Below are 18,280 nucleotides of genomic sequence, written 5' to 3' on the forward strand. Positions count from 1 at the left end.
GTTTTCGTCTATGTACCATGAATGTCCGAAGATTCCTATGCTGTGGAACAAGGAAGGGGAAAAGGGACATGCCCCAGGAAAATTTCCTCTCCATCTGTGGTAATGTCGACTGTTAGAGAAGGAAGCAGGTGTATTCATTTCCTGGATAGAAGCGCTATATTGAAAAGGGCACCAAAATTTAGAGGTTGGTCCTTCAGCTAGAAATAACTGAACTTAGTTCTTAGTTATCAAGACAAATGAGCTGAGCTAGGAAGCTACCAGATGGTCATATGTTCACTTTAAACCCATATGATGTGCTCCCTGGACAGCGTGACTTCAAAATCCCTAGCGCGGCGGGGTGGGGGGGGGCTTCCCCCCCCAGCCCCCCAACTGTCCGTTGTTATCAAGACTCAGTTTTTCATGGGGGGAAAACCAAAACACACCTTGTACAGTCTTTGTGCAGTTTCAAGCTTTAACAGCTCGCAGAAGCCCCAGAACTTTTGGGACACCAGTGTATTGGCAATAAAACAGGCCATAATAGAGACTGTCCTTCAAAGTGGTCGGGGGGGGGGCTCCGCTCCGCCCCGCGGGAACTTCAGTCAAATTGGTGGGTGGGGGTGTCACACTAGAGAAAGGGCCCTTCGGGCTTTTATATTTTTCTAGGATTCAACCTCACAGAGACTGTGTTCATCTCCCAGTCCCCATTTTTAAAGGCTGCCTCTCCTGGGTCGCCTCAGACATGGCAGCCTGGGCCACGCAGAGCAGGGACAAAGGCTGCGCACAAGACGCTCCCGCCTCGGAAGGGCCGAAAAGCCCGGCGAGATCCGGAAAACCTGCTCCACCCGGAAGAAAGGAGAGGACGGGTGTCGGGGCGGGAGCGTAGGAGGCGCCGCGAGGTGGGCAGGAGAAAATGGGGAGACTGCCAGAAAGCTAGCCTGGGGCTGGAGGAAGCGTGACCAGCTAGCTAGCTCGCTCAGCCCCCTGCGCCACACCCAACGGCCGGGCCCGCAATGCGCGGGAACCACAAAGCCCCTCCAACGCCAGGCCCGGCGATTCGACGCTGGAGGGGTGGAGGACCCTAGGCTCCGCCTCCACCTGCAGGGCGGGGGTCGGGGGGAAGGAAAAGGAGGGTTTTGCGCTAAGGCCGCGGCTTCTCTGGAACGTTCTTAGGCAAGGGTGGGGGGCAAAGGCGCGGTCACGCGCCCGTTCCACAACCAACGGTGGAACATCCAACACCAGATGGCGCTGCAGCACTTAGTAGCCCGAGCACAGGACGCAAGGAGAGCTGAGACGGGTGGTACCGGAACTTCTCTGGGCTCCCACCCCACTTTGCAGCGCGCAGGCGCCAATGTCTAGGGTACAGATACATGGGCCTCAAGTGGGTTACCACAAGGGGACGCGGCTGGGGCTGTGACCGGAACTTAGGGGCAACCACTGTTTTTGCGCGCGCGAGTAGTTGGCCCGAGGAGGCGGGTGGGGGTGGGGGTGAGGAAGGACGTGGCGGGGAAGGGCTGCGCGCGCACCCAAGGTGGGGGCGGGGCGGGACAGGCACATTACCTTGGCCCGCTGCAGCCCAGGGCGTGTGACGGACGCAGGAGGCGTCCGTAAACGCCTTTGCGGTCCCTGAGCCTCTTGGCGTCCCTGGCAGGAGGCTTAGGCTCGGCCCCTTCTGGCGCCCTTACGTCCCGCGTGAGGCGTGGGCAGGGGCGAGGCTTCTGGAGACCGGGCCTCGGCCTTGGGGTGGGCGCCTGCCCCCCGCCCTTAAGGGCGGAAGGGGAAAGCTGAGGGAGTCGGCCAAAAACAACCGCAGTGGCTTGTGGAGCCGGGAAGGAGAGGACTTTGTTGCTGGGCGGGGGCGGTGCCAGCCGCGATTTTATGAGGGGAAAAAGCGGGTTAAATTAAACTGTTGAGAATTGTTGCCCATGACTAACCCGCCCCTCACACCCCCACCCCCAAATGGTTCTTTGGCGTAATGACCAAACTGCTCAAATGAATCATTTAAGATGCAGGCCATGGCATCAGCTCTCGCCTGTGAAGTCCACAGCTCCCTGAAAGAGGGCCTCTTCCTTCGTGCAGTCGCATTCCTAAATTCTGATCCTCCATGGGTTTGGAATTTTACAAGGAAGCCATTGTCAGCAGATGGGCTGAAACACTTGAGCTTCCCTAATTTGAATAAAAGCTGGGGTCTATTGTATGCTCCAACTGTGGAGATCTGTTTTAGGACATTATTCTCAAAATGGGCCTCCAGCAGCGTCCTTAATTTTTCTTTTGGCATTGGCTGTAGAGGTAAAGGTTAAGTGTGCTTTACAGAGATTGCATCAGACGAATGAGATTTCTTATTCCTGGGTCTTAATGAGTTCTCTGCTTCCATGAAAAACATTGACTTGCAGTTTTGCAACAAAATGCCCTTGATTTGTTTAATTCCAAGAACTGCAAAGTACTTTGAGGGGGTATATCTTTATGGCATATTTGCTTTAGAAAATTAGAGGTTCACACAGCTATTTGTTAATCATCAAAATTGTTTGTTTAGTGTACATGGGGCATTTTGCAATTCAAATGAAACTTCTGTGCTTTAGTTTATCATTGTTTATAGGTTGGTGATAAAGCTAGACCCAAAGACAGGAAATAAAACCGGGAAATTTTTAAGCAATGATGATCTTTCAAAAGGTTAAGTTCTACTTTGAGATTCTTTGTAAAACAAAGTAATGAAAAATTGAAAGTTTAGTGAATTAGTTGAGATAAAGGATGAAATATGGTAAAGCGTGCTGGACTTGGAAGTCAGGAAAGACCTGGGTTTAAATTCTACCTCCAACACAAATTGTGTGACTGAAAATTTCTGAAAGCTTCAGTTGTAAAATGTGTATGGCAATAGGAGTAATACCTACCTACCTCACAGGGCTGTTCTAACAAGCAAATTAAAATATTTGTAAAGCTCTTGGCACATCTTAAAATGTTATTTAATTGTCAATTATTATTGCCACCTCTGATGTTAAATCAGGAGAAATTTAAGTGCTCTAGGCATGTGGTACAAACAGAACAGGGCTGAAGGCCACCGTGAGAAACACATATACATTTTGAATTAGATGGAGCTTCAGAAGTTCAAACATCTTTTTTTTAGGGAGGGCGATTCCAGCCCCAGAAAGATCTCCTGCATATCCCACTTGTTTTCCAGATTCAGTATGTATAAAATTGAACTAATCTTTTCCCTAACTCTATCCTTCCCAATTTCCATATTTTTCTTAATGGCACCAAGGCGCAGTTTGCAAATTTTTCCATAGGGTCAATTAGAATTTAGAATTGGAAGAGAATGTAAGAGTTGGAAAGGACCCAAGAGGTTACCTTCTAATCCCTTGTTTCATAGATGAAAAAAAAAAGTGAGGGCCAAAAATGCTAAGTAACTTGTCCAAAGTCATGAGGCAGAATGAAAATCCAGCATTCATTCTACTACACATGCTGCTTTCTTGTCTCACTTCCCACATTCAGTTAGTTGCCAAGTCCAATCCACCTCCACAATGTTTCTTATATGTTTCTCATCTCCATTCACACGGCCACAACCCTAGTTCAGACCCACTTCTCACTTTGGACAATTGCAGTGGCCTTCTAACTGGTATTTTTATGTAGTCTATCCTTCACACTCATAGAGCTGTCGAATGAATCTTCCTAATCCCCGGGTCTATCCATTTCACTCCCTGCTCAAAAACCTTAAGATCATAGAATTCAGGGACCAAATTCTATGTAAGGGATTGTAAATGTGCCTCAAAGTTGCTTTTGTACATTCATTAGTCTGGTACTTTAAGAACTACATATTCTATGTTCAACATACTTTCTCAGCTTTGTTTCATGCTACTCCTTTCACATGCTGCATGTTGGACAAAATGGATTTATTCTCTAATCATGCCTTGGCCTCCTCTGCTACTACACTTATGCAATCTGCCCCCATACCCAGAATGTGTTCAGAGTCACAGAATTTGAGGTTTGGAAGGGACCAAATAGCCTTCTAGTCCAATCAAACAGAAAAGGGTCCCAATATATACCACACAAGTGGTATCCAGAGTGTGCTTGAAGACTTTTAAGGAAAGGTATTTAGGCAACTCACTTCACGAAGTTTTTCCTGACATCTAACCTGAATTTGCTTCTTTCCAGCTTGTACCCATTACTCATCAATATGCCCTCAATGGCCAAAAAGAAGAAGTCTAATCCCTGCTCCATCTGACAATTCCTTAAATATTTAAAAACATCAATCACATCTACCCTGAATCTTCATCTTATCTAAGCTAAACATTGCCAGTTACTTCAACCAACCCTCTTATAAGGTTAACTTTTCAGTTTATCAACTTCTTAAATTATGGCACCTCAAGAACAGAACACAGTACCCAAGGAAAGCTGACAAGGGTAGAATACAGTGGGATTATCACTTTCCTATTCCTGGATGCAATGTCTCTCTTAGTGCAGCTAAAGATTACACCTATGAGTAATAGTGAGTTTGCCTTCAAGTCTAAGGTTTGATAAGCCTTTTATCCCTTTTGAATTGTGTATTAGATTCTGTCAGATACTCTAGCCTAGGGGTTTGGCAACCCAAGTGCGGCCCTTTGGCTTAATCCACACTTCACAGAGCCTCCAGGCCTCGGGTACTCCCACTCCTGCTCTAGCCTGTCAAGATCTTTCTGCATCCTGACTGTTGTTCAGTATATTAGCTATCCTTCTGAGCTTTGTGTCATCTGCAAATTTGATGAGTTTACAATCTATTCCTCTGTCCAAGTCACTAAAAGAATGTTAAACAGTATAGGGCCAAGCATAGATCCCTAGGTATTCCATTGGAAATCACCTGCCACATTGACATTGAATCACTAACATCTCTGAGTCCAGCCATCTAAACAACTGAGCGTCTGTAGTTATATTATCATCTAGTCCACATCTCTCCATCTTGTACACAAACATTGTGGAATGTACCTCATCAAAAGCCCTGATAAAAATATAGGTAAACTATACAGTACAATAAACATGTAAAGTGCCTACTACATAACAGGCATTGTTCTAAGCTCTGACAATACTAATAAGAAAAAGTCCCTGCCCTCAAAGAGCATTTATCTAATGGGAGGAAGCTGAAAAGGGAGTGGAGGGGAGAAGGTACCCAGCATGATGATGGTGGAGTCAAATCCAAGCAGTACAGCTGGTGGGAATAAAAAATTGTCTGGGCTTCTGAGTCCTTTTTAAATGGGGGCTCAGAGTGAGGAGTTTTTTGCTTCACCCTGGAGCCCTCTAATCAGAGGAGCAGACTAAACTGAGGGAGCATGGATACCATCTACTAGTTTATTAATCCAAAAAGAAAATGAGGTACGTTCTTAATCAAGTCAAGTTCACTGCTATATAATTGCATCCCTTTCTAAATGTTCACCAACCATTTTCTTAATGATCCATTTTAGAATTTTCACAGAAACAGAAGTCAAGCTCGCTGGCCTATAGTCTGCACATTCTGTTCTCTTCTCTTTTTGGAAAGTCAGGGCATTTCCCTAGCTTCTCTTCCATTTTTCATGTTCTTTCAAATGTTCCTCACAGTAATCCAGAAATTAGATCTACCAGTTATCTCAGGTCTCAGAGTTCATCTGGGTTAGGTGATTTGAATTCATCAGTACTAATAATAGCTAATAATAATAGTAGCTAATAGCTAAGTATAGTATTTTAAGGTTCACAGTTATCCCCATTTTACATACAAAGAAACTGAGGCATAGAGCTGTCAAATGAATTGCTCAGGGTACATAGCCAGGAAATGTCAGGTAGGATTTGAATTCAGGTTTTCCTAACTGTAAGACCTGTTACCTATTCACTGTGCCACCTTGCTGCTTTCTGGGGACCTCGATGCTCTCTTATTCTCTCCTTACTTGTCTTCGCTATCTACTTCCTGTCAGGCATTTTTGTCATCTCACTTCCAGTGCAGGTCACTCTGTTTAGAAGAGAAAATGGAAGCAAAATAAGAATTATCAGCTCTCCCTTCTCTCTGGGGTTTGTTGTTTTTGCCTCATTCACTCGTAAGCAAAGGTCTCATCCTTTCTTTGATACTCCTTTTTCTAATAAAGCTTTAAAAAAATTCAAAACCTTAGTTCTTCTTGGCATGCCTTGTTAGCTCTTATCACTGTTTTAATGGACTGTCCCATGCTCTGATGTCCATTCTTAGTTACTTTGGCCTTGCTTTCATCTTCTTTATTTTTTTTTTTAATATAAGTTAGTTGGTAAGTTCCCTTTGCATACACATTTGATCTCTTTGGACAAATTCCATTTTTCATGTTCACTGGAATTGTTTCCTTTTCTATGTTGAAAACTCCATTCTTAACTCTATTTATGATTTTTCTCACCTGAGAGCTTCTATAGCTCTAGTATATCATTCTTTGGAGAGCAAGCAGCTGCTTCTTCAGAGCATCAAGCTCCCTCTTCAGGAAGAACCTCAAATCTGTTTTTAAAGCTCTAATTATGTAGCTGCCCTTTTTCATTTCCTTTCTCTGTGTAACACTTTTCCATTCTCCAAAATTAGGACAAGGGTTATATTTCCCTTCCTCTACCTCAGATCCATTTTTTTTTCTCCATTGAAGCCTCTTTCTGTCCATGCAACTTCTTCCTTTAATTGACTGGTTCCTCCCAGAACCTCCTCTTTAAGAAGAGCACCTAGGTCAGCCAGGTCAGTCCACTCTGGGCTCTGTTCCTGAGACTCTGGACTTTGTCTACTATTCCCTGTCACCTATATCTTCTCCTTTTCCTATCCCCACCCTTTTCAGCATCTTTTATTGTCTTCCCCAGTTAGAATGTGAGCTCCTTGAGGGCAAGGGGCTGACCTTTCTACTTGTGTTGTTATTCCTTGCACTTAGAACAGTGCCTAGTGTCTAGTAATTTCTTAATAAATGCTTCTTGACTGCTATTTCTGTTAGGAACACTTTATTCTCCCTAACAACCTGGAATGTGTAGAAGCATTCTTTAAGTTCCTTCTCCTCCTCTAGGAAGGATATCAGTTTACACTTATAACACAAATAACAGTCACGGAACTATGGCCAAATCTCCGTACTGATTTTTCAGCCTTGTTTTCTAAAATTATATTGGGTTATTTATATCTCAACTCAAAGATTAAAACTTTTATAGCAAATTATCACCCCTTAAGGACAAGCTACTCAACTTCCTTTCCTTTTTCATCAGCAATCCCACCAACCTCCCCTTCTGCCAGGTACCAACCTCTTTATTATTGTTATTGTTGTTCAGTCATTTTTAGTTCTGTCCAACTCTCCATGACTCCATTTGGGGTTTTCTTGGCAAAGATACTGGAGTGATTTGCTATTTCTCTAGCTCATTTTACAGGTAAGGAAACTGAGGCAAACAGGGTTAAGTGACTTGCCCAGAGTCACACAGCTAGCAGGTATCTGAGGTCAAATTTGAACTCAGGTCTTCCTGACTCTAGGCCCTGCAGTCCATCCACGCTCCACCTAATTGCCTAGGTGAATGAAACCAAACCCTGCTTTCTTCAGTTTGCCCCACCTACTAGCCTACTTATCATGTCTTTGCTTTGTATTTTAATTGCATTGCTTATCTTGCCTCCTTTTGCCTACTACCTTCTCTACTCTCCTGAGGTTGAACTTCCCTCCTTTCTAATGCTGATAGTTATCAACTCTTGCTCCTCAGTGGCTGCTAAGGGGGTTTGCTTTGTCAATGTGAAAACTCTGGAGTTCTTCAGCACCTAGTCACACCTGTCCAGTCAAAGCATTGAGAGATTCTGTTATTCCCAAAGTGCTCAGGTGCTGAACTAACACACATGGTCTGCCAGAAGTAAGTAGATTAGCTCTGTGAACATCCTGTTATAAACTAGCAGAAAGGCAGCACAGTATAGAACAGTTTTGTACTAGAATTCATGTGTGTGTGTGTGTGTGTGTGTGTGTGTGGTGGACCAGGTTATCTCTTCTAGCTTGAAAATTCTGTTATTCTGGGAGTGGTGGTATGCACTGGAGATTCTAATCTCCCCTCTATTACTAACTTAGTTGAATTACTTCACTCTTGAGTCTCAGTTTCCTCATCTATAAAATGAGGTTGGATTAGGTTACTTCCTTTCCTAAGATTCAATTAATATTCTTTCCAACTATTTGAAACAATTCTTTATGTTCCTTTACCACAGATAATGAAGCATTCTGTTATACTTATTTCAAAATATTGCTTGCTGATAGGTAATAATATACCTCTTCTATTAGGAAGATAAGTTTTTATAACCGCATGGCTCAACAAGTAGAGCATTAACTTGTAGCTCAGACTAGTTCTAGAAATTCACAGCCTTATGCCTTTTTACTTGAAATGTTGTACTTATCTGCTATAAGAACTTAAGAGGTATACTAAAGTTGTCTTTAGGACATAATTTAAACAGCTGCTCTTTGTATCAATACATCATGTTAACTTGACTCTTTGCAAAATTAAAGAATGCCCAAAGGGTTTCCATTGATATCAATGCCAAATAAGTCTATTGTACTCTACTAGAAACATTCGTTCTAATAGGTTTATGTTGCCTATCAGCGAGCAACATTTAGTATTTCAAACTGAGACTCAGTGAAAAATAACTTAGCTAGTTAGCAGTAGAAATGGGATTAAGAGACCCTAATGGCTACCTTTTAACTCCCAGAATCACAGAATTTCCAAGTTGAAAGAGGCCTTAGAGATAATGTAGTACAACTCCTTCATTTTTATATGGTTGAATACTAGTCCAGTGTTCTTTCCTCTATACTGTGATGCCTTACATCACAGTTCCTTTTGCACTCCCTACCTGGAATGACCTAATTTCTGTACACAGCTATCCAAATCAAACCCATCTTTGAAGGCTCAGCTTGTCTCACCTTCTCTATGAAGCCTTTGACTCAGACTGATCTTTTTCTTCTACAAACTTCTGTTGCATTTGCTGCCTATATCTTCTATTTTACAAGTTGATTATATATGGCATTTTATTGTCACTCATTTTATGTGTATATGTTTTGTCACCTTAAGGAGATAATAGACAATTCTTTTATAAAATGTTTTAATAATATTCTTTATTGATTTTTTTGTATTGCCTAGATTTCCCTGTCTTCCTCCCTCTCTGAGAGTCATCCATATAACAAAGAATTTTTTAAAAAGAGGAATAAAAAAAATTCAGCAAAATGGATCAACATATCAAAAATATTGATATTATATGCTGCATTCTATACCCAGAGACCTCCATCTCTGCAGAAGAATAGGGAAGGTGTTAGATAATCACTGTAAATATCTTATAGCACTTATAGTAAGTAAATAGTAAACACTAAATAATCCCTCAAATATTTCTTAAATAATTTCCCTACATTAGGAATATGGTGATGAAGTTGGCTTTCAAGGTACACCACTTTAGCTAAGGATCTCAAATTTAATACATAATCTTGTAAGGTCTCTGCACAAATGGAAAAAGTAAACATGTTTGGACTCTCTTGAAAGTTTACTTTCTCCTGACCTGTCTCATTGCTACCCAAGGAAACCTCCTAGGATCCCTCTTCTGACTCTTTCCCTGGGACCTCTGCTTTAGGAAGGACCTCAGCAACACTTCACCTCCTCTTAACTTGACTTTCTCTAGACTCCACCTTTTCCTTACCTGCCACAGGTAGTCTCCTTATTCCCTCCTTTATATTTGTTATCTTCCCTATCAGAAGGTAAGCTCCCTGAAGATAAATACTATATTGCTTGTATTTATATTTCCATTGCTTTGTATAGTACCTGGAACATTTGCTGTTGAGTCTTTTCAGTTGCTACCAACTCTTTGCGACCCCATTTGGTGTTTTCTTGGCAAAGATACTGGAGTGGTTTGCCGTTTCCCTCTCCAGCTCGTTTCACAGATCAGAAAGTAAGGCAAACAGGGCTAAGTGCCTTGCCCAGGGTCACACAGCTAGAAAGTGTCTGAGGCCAGATTTGAACCATGAAGTCTCATCTTCCTGCCTCTAGGCCCAGCACTCTGTCCACTACACTACCTAAGCTTTCTTTAAACCTGAATTATTACAGTATTCCTCTTTGAAAACAATACCATGTATTGAATTTGTTTTTTGGAAAAAAAAAGTGTCAAACCAAGGGTAGCTTTCCCATAACCCCAATGTATTTACGACTCAAAGAATCACCAACCTTTCTAATTGCAGAGCATGATGTGATCTGGCTGCAGTGGTAACTCTGACCTCTGGGTGTTCTCTAAGCACTTACTGCTTTCTGCAGCATTCCAACAGATTTAAGTATAGATGTCTGGCAGCCACCTCCCCTACTGCAGTGCACTCCCAGGCACATCATTGAAACAAATGTGCCTTTGACTGTACTGAATACGATTATTGTTGAAAAATAAGAAGCTGTAAACCAGTGTGCAAAATTCCTTTTATCCCCAAGGCACAAATAATCATATTGAAGGCCTGGAATGTATTTACTTCGGCTTTATCAGATAAAAGAACAACAACATGTATATTTCACATATTTAAATTAGTTCAATTCAAACAAGCTACAGTGTTTAATGTCCAAAGATGAAGTTTGCATACACATGGGGGAAAAACCTAACTACAGACTTTTTAGAGTTTTCCTCATTGGATGTACTATTGATGTTACCCATTCAATGTAAGCAAGTTGGTTTGTATTAAAATATATATCTATATCTATATATCTATATCTACATAGATATAGATATATCTATATATATAGTCCAATCAATTGACATATTTCCCCAACTAGTCATCTGTTTCTTGAACTTTTTTTTAATTACTGGCAAATACTTAAACTATGATTTGAAATTTAATAATTTATCATTTTTCTTCAATTAATGATTGAAATTCCTTTTACCTCTCTGGAACAAATCCGAATACACAAAATCTCCTTTTGTTGAGTGTTAATATCAAAACCTTATAATCTAATGATAATTCAACATAATGCTTCTAAAAATCTATAAGCATTATCAAATGAGGATTTGGGGCCAAATTTACAGTTAGTTAAGGTTGGTTTATTAAGTCAACCCATTAAGCTATATGTTATATTGAAAGCTTATTTTGTTTATCAATTTTCTTTATCAACTATTGAATGCAGTTTCAAACACTTATTAGATTAGAAAAGCTTATCAAGTAATAAAGAACATTAGCGGTATTTTCAAATTTTACCTTCTTATAGCTTTGAGTATAAATTGTATATGAAATCTCTAACAAATCATTGGGATTGGGGGTAATTTTGTGGTTTCTTAGTAGGAAGGAGAGTGTTAGAGTTGGGGAGACCTGAGTTTGAACCCACTTCAGAATACTAGCTGAGTACTATGGATGAGTCATGTAATATCTCTGGTCCTCTCTTTTTTCTTTTATTTTATGGGGACAGTAATACCTGTGGTAAAATGCCAGTTATTGGCCTTTTAATGGGTTAACTTTTTGGATAATAATAGAAAAATGAACTATTTATAAAATTATAGTGCCTCACATATTCAATTTAAAGACATTCTTGGCTTATGAAGTAACCCTTATAATTTTTAAAAATTGTATTTCTTATATTTGCAGGGAGGTATACACAGGAGAAGCCTGATAAGGCCCTCTTAAATTCCTCTGAGTCTCCTAAATATGGTGATAAAATTCCTTGGCAAAGTGTGAGTTAGCCTGATTCTGGGTACTTCTCTGGCAGCTAGGTATCTCAGTGGATGAAGTACTGGATTTGAAGTCAAATTCAAATTCTGCCTCATATATTTATTAGCTATGTGCCCCTAAGTAAATAACATAACGTCTCAGCCTCAGTTTCTTCATCTGTAATATAAGCACCTAACTCAGAATTATTATAAGGATCAAGTGAGATGACAGAGGTAAAGTATTATAAAAGCCTTAAAGTACTATATAAATGGTATTTTGGATTATCATCATCATCATCATCATCATCATCATCATCATCATCTTGCCCCTTTAACGTCACATTAAGGATGAGCACTGATACAGTCCAGACATCTGGGCTATAATCTTGAACCTAGCCAATAAAAGGGAGAATATGAATAGACAGAGACAGAGCCAAAATAGACTAGGGAAAGAGAGGAGCTCCGTAGAAACTTGTCATTCACTTCTCTCAAGGGAAGCCTGCAGATCCTTTTAGCTCCTATAGGACACCACATGACCCCTCCAGAGAACTGTCTGTACCAGGAAACTAGGTGTACATGGAGTCATGTGGTCCTCAAGAAAAAAGGAAACCGTACAGCCTAAAAGGTGGCAGCACGCAAAAAAAGAGGTGAGCTAAGAGGATTTCCTAGGCCTAGCCAGGTGCTGCAGGGATGTAAACCACTGGCAATGGAGTGGCAGTGACAGGCTAGTGGAAGTTGGAGCAATCAGGAGATTGAGCCAAGGAACATAAGGGAGAGATGTGGAGGAATGCAAATATACTTTGACCTTCATCAGCATTATGAATTATATGAATTCTGAATGTCTGGGATGTAGCAGGTAGGGAAGAATCAATTTTCCTTTTATACAGGGGAGAAGTTTTAATCCTAGGGTAATACTATAATTTGAAGGCTTATATAGGCCTTAGGAAAAGAGAAGAAGCTCACTGAGAAAGGAAAAAAGAGCTGTCTTTACTGTTTATAGGCTTAGGCAAAAATTTTTTTAAATCTTTTTTCAGGTTAAATAAAGTTTGTTCTACACTCAATTTCTTATTAGCCCAAGTACTTACATGAGAGCTGAGGGGATTTTACCATTTTTGTAGAGATCAAAATACAAGCCAGATTCTGATTTTTTCAGGGGAAATGCTGGGTAGGGACATGAACTAAAAAAAAAACAAACAAGTGTATGAATCTGTGAGAACCTTCCAAAATTGACTTGGTCTAGGTAAACCAAGAACTTCGCAGCCATGGCTCATGTATTAACCTGGAGTATGCTGTTGGTAAAAGATCTTACTCCCACCACTGGACACTCATAGCACAAAAAACAGAGTGATAGCTATAAACATTGGACCCAAAGCACTTTAAGGATCTCCGATTATATGTGCTAAGCACTGGAGATACAAAGAAAAGTATGTCAGTTCCTGTTCTCAGGAGCTCACAGTCTAATGAGTCTTGAGAAACTCACTTGGTCAATGGAGAAGGGGGAGGGGACCCTCTTTCTGGGCTTCCCTTAACCCCTACCTTGCTGCCCTCTGCTACAGGAGAAACTCTGCTTTTTGAAAAGTGATCCAGAAGCTTGACAAAGCAGTTGAAATGTCCTTACAGGAATGCCTGTCAGAGAGGGAGAGAGAGAGACTTTATTATGCACTTTCTGTGTGATAGAGACTATAATAAGCGCTAGGGATGTAAATACAAGCACATATAACATTCTCTGCTTTCAAAAAGCTTACATTCTAATGGGGGCAAACTACAGATAGGGGTGCTGAAAATTAGTGGGGAGAAGAGTAGCCAAAGTCAAGCCAAAGAGGAAATAGAGATCAGGTGAAAAGGAGGTGGAATATGGCTGGGGTCCTTCCTAAAATACAGTTTCTTCATCTGATTTCATCCAGTGGCTGAAAGTACTTTATTCCTCACACCTATTTACACATTTGATTGTTAATAATTGATTCAATAGAGGTGCCTAGTTTGTTCATACCTAGTTTAAATATTTAATTCTCACCTAATAAAGCTATCAGGGCTTAGAGAATCTTGTTATTTAACCTTAATTGGGGTTGAAGGTGTGAAACATCTTTCTTACAAAAGTTTAAAATAAGAATGAAAGGATAATGAGGATACAAGCTACTAATCTGTCAAATGGAATAAGGAGAGTCAAGCTTTCAGAATATAATTTTGTATATTTGAACTGAATATTCTTCCAGTAGTTAAAAGTTAATGATAGCAAAGATACCATAATCACCAGGAGGCATTACTGACAAAGTATCTAAACCTAGTCAGTGATGAGTCAAGGAATATCAATCCCATGTTCATTCTAGTGGTTCTATACTTCACCCAGAACCAGAGGACACTCAGGAGCGTCACCCAGCTCTCGCTGCCTCTCAGAAAGCTGACTACTTCTCTCCCTCAGTACATGGTATAGTGGAAAGAACATTGGATTTGGAGGCCAAGAAATATGGTTTCAAATCCCAGGTCTACCACTTCCTGCTTGTGTGACTGTGGGCAAGACATTTATTTCCCATCTTTCCTCTTCTGAAAATGAAGAGATTGGACTGAATGACCTCTAAAGTCACTTTGAGATCTAAATTTATCATTCTGTGATACTACTAACCACTACAAGAACTGGGCACTGGTAACTCCTTTCTCTCTACACAAACCGAAACCAAGAGCTCAAATACAACAGGAGCTCAGATTCAACCCTCCCATTTTTCTGTAAGCAAACCAAAAAGCAAGTGGTTCAAAGAAACGCAGTCCAGGTGATTACCTGAACAGAAGCATACTACACCTATGCCATAACCCCTCACCACAGGAAGAAAAAGGTTTTGTATGGTCTGAAGTTCTGAGCTGGATCCTACCCTGAGATATTTCCCAGTTCTTTTCCTCATTTGCTGCTCTAATACTGGCAGGGAGCTTGAATTCTACCACAATCCTCCCTCCCCTCCCCCTAACTGCATCTAAGCTTTGCTCACTTACTGGGCTGTATAGTGAAATGAAAATTTCCCTAGTTGGGTTCACATCCTGCATCGCTTCACCTGCGTTGTCATTTGCCAATAATTCAAACTCCCTTTACTCTTTGGCTCTTTCCATAATTTTCCACAATTGTAAAAAAACTCGACAAAGCTTTTCAGTTGGGCCTGTCCTGAGAAAAAGGCCTGCAAGCTCGGTCTCTCTTCCTTTTTTCCTCCCTACTTTCCTATTCTTGTTATAGGGAAGAGGTAGAGCAGAGCAAGGAAATGTATGGTATCAATAATAATGCACAAAAACATTAAACAATTTTTAAAAAATAAAAAAACAATAATGCACAAATATGTGGGATTTTATGACTTACAAAACCCTCATATACATCATCTCATTTGATGCTCAAAATAACCTTGTAAGGAAAGTAGTATAATTCCTTGTTATGAGGGTACTCTCCCAAACTCACAGAGTAGGTTCCCAAGATTAGGATGTCTCAGGTTTATAATATCTCTGGACCTGTATCCATTAAAACCATTGCCACAAGCCCCCATTGATGTGTTTACCTTTAATAGCCAGAGGAGAAAATTAGTTCAAAGCAGAAGTATTTAATGAGATAATATAAATTTATTGATGTGTACAATAAATCTTATACATTTTCACATCTTTTAAAAAACTTTCAAAGTGTAGTGTTTCCTTGTTTGGCTACAATCACTTGCTTTACATGATTTGGCACTGAAACACCTACTCTTTAATTATTCATAATGAAACTACATATATTGCATATTAAACATTTCTGTGATGAACAATCCCTTTTTCCAAAATTAACCATGATTATTATAGCTTATGGGTTTTTAATGTGGTTCAGATCAGGTGAGCCCTCTGTCTACTAGATCATGTTCCTCTGTCTCTTAGATAAATTTCTTAACCTTTCAAGATATGTGATGTATGATATGGTAAGAAGCTATGTTGTATTGAATCTAATTCCCACTATATACGCCAAACGCTGCCCCTTCTCAGCTTTTGCTCATATGTGTGCCTCACCTGAAATTGCTTCCCTTCTTCCACTCCTTCCCCCTTTGCCCAGATGTATCACAATAATTCACTGACTATTTTAGTGCACAGAGTCTCTTTGAACCTATCTCTTAATGACTTATAATAATTATTTCACGATTTATCACTTAATTGTGATGTTAGTGTTTCACTTGCTAAATTTATCTCCCCAAGTAGATCACAAGCTTCTTAACAGATTGTGGGGTCTAGTGGAAATGGTTGTGAATTTGGAATATGAAAAGCCTGGGTTCATAACCCATCTCCAGCATGCACTTGTGTGTGACCCTAGGCAAATCACTTCACTTCTCTGAAAGTGTCAGTTCCTCATCTGTGAAAGTGGAGATAATGACAGCCATAGTACCAACCTCACAGAACGTCTGTGAGGTTCAAATAAGAGAATGTACGTAAAGTACTTTGAAAATCTTTAAGTTCTGTGTAAAAATCAGCTATCATTATTATTATTGTAGGTATATTGACAATGGTGGTGGTGATGATATAACAGATGTTAAAAACCAATTTGCATAAGACTTTCTTTACCGGTAGAGATTTATTACCCAATTGTGCAAGTATGCTTAAGGAGCAACGTTGGAAGAGGAGAGATCTTGATATTTTGGCTTTCGGCTTCAAGGAAGAAAACATACAATGTTCCAAATGCTCTTCAGAGAGAGAACTCTGAAGGGAGAGAGACTTTGTAGAAGAGCCAACACATCCATCATGTCCCTGACTCCATAGTCTTTACCTCTTTGCAGGTTCCTCTCCCTAAAGAGAATCTGGAACAATACTGAAAGCAGAAGCTACATCGTCTGTCTCACTTTGGATCCTCTTAGTGCCTTGCTTGTTGTGAGACACATAGTGGGCAGTCAGAGAGATTAATTAACCCCTCCCCAAAACATCATATGCTCATTATTCACTGGTAATATTTGATTTCTAAAAACTAGCCCTAAGAAATAATACAGTATTTACCATTTGTTCCCCAGAATTAAAAATGTTATGCAAAATACCACCCAAAATAAATGTGAAGAGATGCTTTCAGAAATATTCAAAATACTGTCATCTCCTCAGAGAGTTGGAAGAGAGCATCTTTGCTTTTTTAGCTATGTCTTTCTTTTCTTTATTTTATCTGATGTGGTGATTTATATTAATATATTGAAGGTCACATTTTCTGGGCTACCAGAATTGGTATAACTGAGGCCTATTTGTGTGTACACACATCTGACAACTGAATGCATGCTTGCCCGCTTTGCAAATGCAAATTAAGGTCTTGTGCATGCAAAAGCCATGGACACTTTAAAATGTCAACTATTCGTTATGTAAAATGATATATTTAGCTTTCTCAGATGTCATGATTTTGAAGTTGCAAGACACAACCAAAACCATTCACAGAAATAACTCTCACATGAAGCTTTGGAATGCTCTGGAGTGTATAACATATGCTTAGTGAAAGAGAATTCAGCTGACTAAAACTTATGCATATTTTTAAGTAAGAGATGATAATATAAATAGCTTCATAAGATGTGGGGACTGGATCCTGTATTTCTTGCTTTGGCACAATTTGTGCTGACTTTCATAAGGGTTATGTTCCCATGAAGTAAGGAAGCATACAGTGAAGCCAAATTGTATCTTTATTAGGATGAGAAGATGGCTTTCAGCAAATATAACCAGAGGAGAGGGATAATTTTGAAACCAAGCCTCATACAATATTCATCTTAGCAACTGCTTTTGGTGGAAAATCAATATTATTATGATAATAATGCATCCACAGATATTCTAGAGCTAGAAATAAATCATAATTTCATATTTTGACCCAAGATAATCAAGCAATTTCTTAGTTTAAAAAAAAACCAACAGAAAAGTGTTACTTGGTGCAATGAAGGTCTTTGGTTTTTGATTCAATAGCATTCTTTCTCTCTCTTCCAGAAATGCATTTGAAACAAACTTTAACTTTAGAGTTAATATTGCTAGATTTCATGTATTCTCTCTGGTTTTTCTTGCTTCTAGACACAGCCCAAGGGCTCAGAATGGTCAGACTCTATGGCCTGTGTCATAAAGAAGTTAGAGCAGCTAAATTTAGATATTGAAGAAGCTCTCAGCGCTGGCTCTTCCCCTTCTCATACTCCTTCTTTCAAAAGGCGCAAACAACAGGTAAGATTACTTTGATTTTATTAAATATGGTCTGTTCAATTCAACAAAGATGAATTCAATAAATATTGCATTAAGGCATTGCTCTAAAAGGTGTTAGAACTAAAAAGATGGAAAACAACATAGTCCCTGTCCTCAAGAAGCTTATAGTCTGGTAATTATTGCATGGTAAATGTAAATCATGCCAGAAGGAACTTTGATTTAGGTTAGGATCTCAGATATTCTGTACTTCTTGGGTGAAAAAGAAATTGGTAAATGCATGCTTAGATTTTGTAATGGGAGCTTTGGTGATAGAGAAAACTTCTTAGAATTTCTCAGACAAAACAAGTGGTAAGCAAAGTAACGTCTTCCTTTGGGAGACATAACAAAATAGGTAAAATATTTGCAGTACTTTGAAGAACTAGGATCCAGAAAGTTTTTTTTAATTGAATGAATTAGCCTATAAAATATTTTATTAAATATGTTTAAAAATCTCTCAATCCATTTTTTCACTGAAATGTGGTATATGCTGCTTTACAAAGAAGGAAACTCCAAGTTTTAAAACCAAGTCCTAAA

General features: G+C 39.8%; 1 protein-coding gene across 2 annotated transcripts in view; it reads left to right on the forward strand.

The window, feature by feature from the left end:
• Positions 1–18,280, forward strand: part of STARD13 (StAR related lipid transfer domain containing 13) — a 716,694-nt gene that overhangs the window by 192,007 nt on the left and 506,407 nt on the right. Inside the window, exons 1-2 of one of the 2 annotated variants that reach the window (XM_020997117.2) lie at positions 1,186–1,336; positions 17,585–17,728. In XM_020997117.2, coding sequence (XP_020852776.1) covers positions 1,328–1,336; positions 17,585–17,728 — 153 coding nt within the window. In that variant the 5' untranslated portion in view covers positions 1,186–1,327. Of the gene's footprint in view, positions 1–1,185; positions 1,337–17,584; positions 17,729–18,280 lie in introns of those variants that run through there. The other variant, XM_020997115.2, reaches the window with a different exon arrangement.

The sequence above is a fragment of the Phascolarctos cinereus genome, unplaced genomic scaffold, assembly GCF_003287225.1.
Source record: "Phascolarctos cinereus isolate Bilbo 61053 unplaced genomic scaffold, phaCin_HiC Scaffold_726;HRSCAF=1367, whole genome shotgun sequence".
Lineage (NCBI taxonomy): Eukaryota > Metazoa > Chordata > Mammalia > Diprotodontia > Phascolarctidae > Phascolarctos > Phascolarctos cinereus.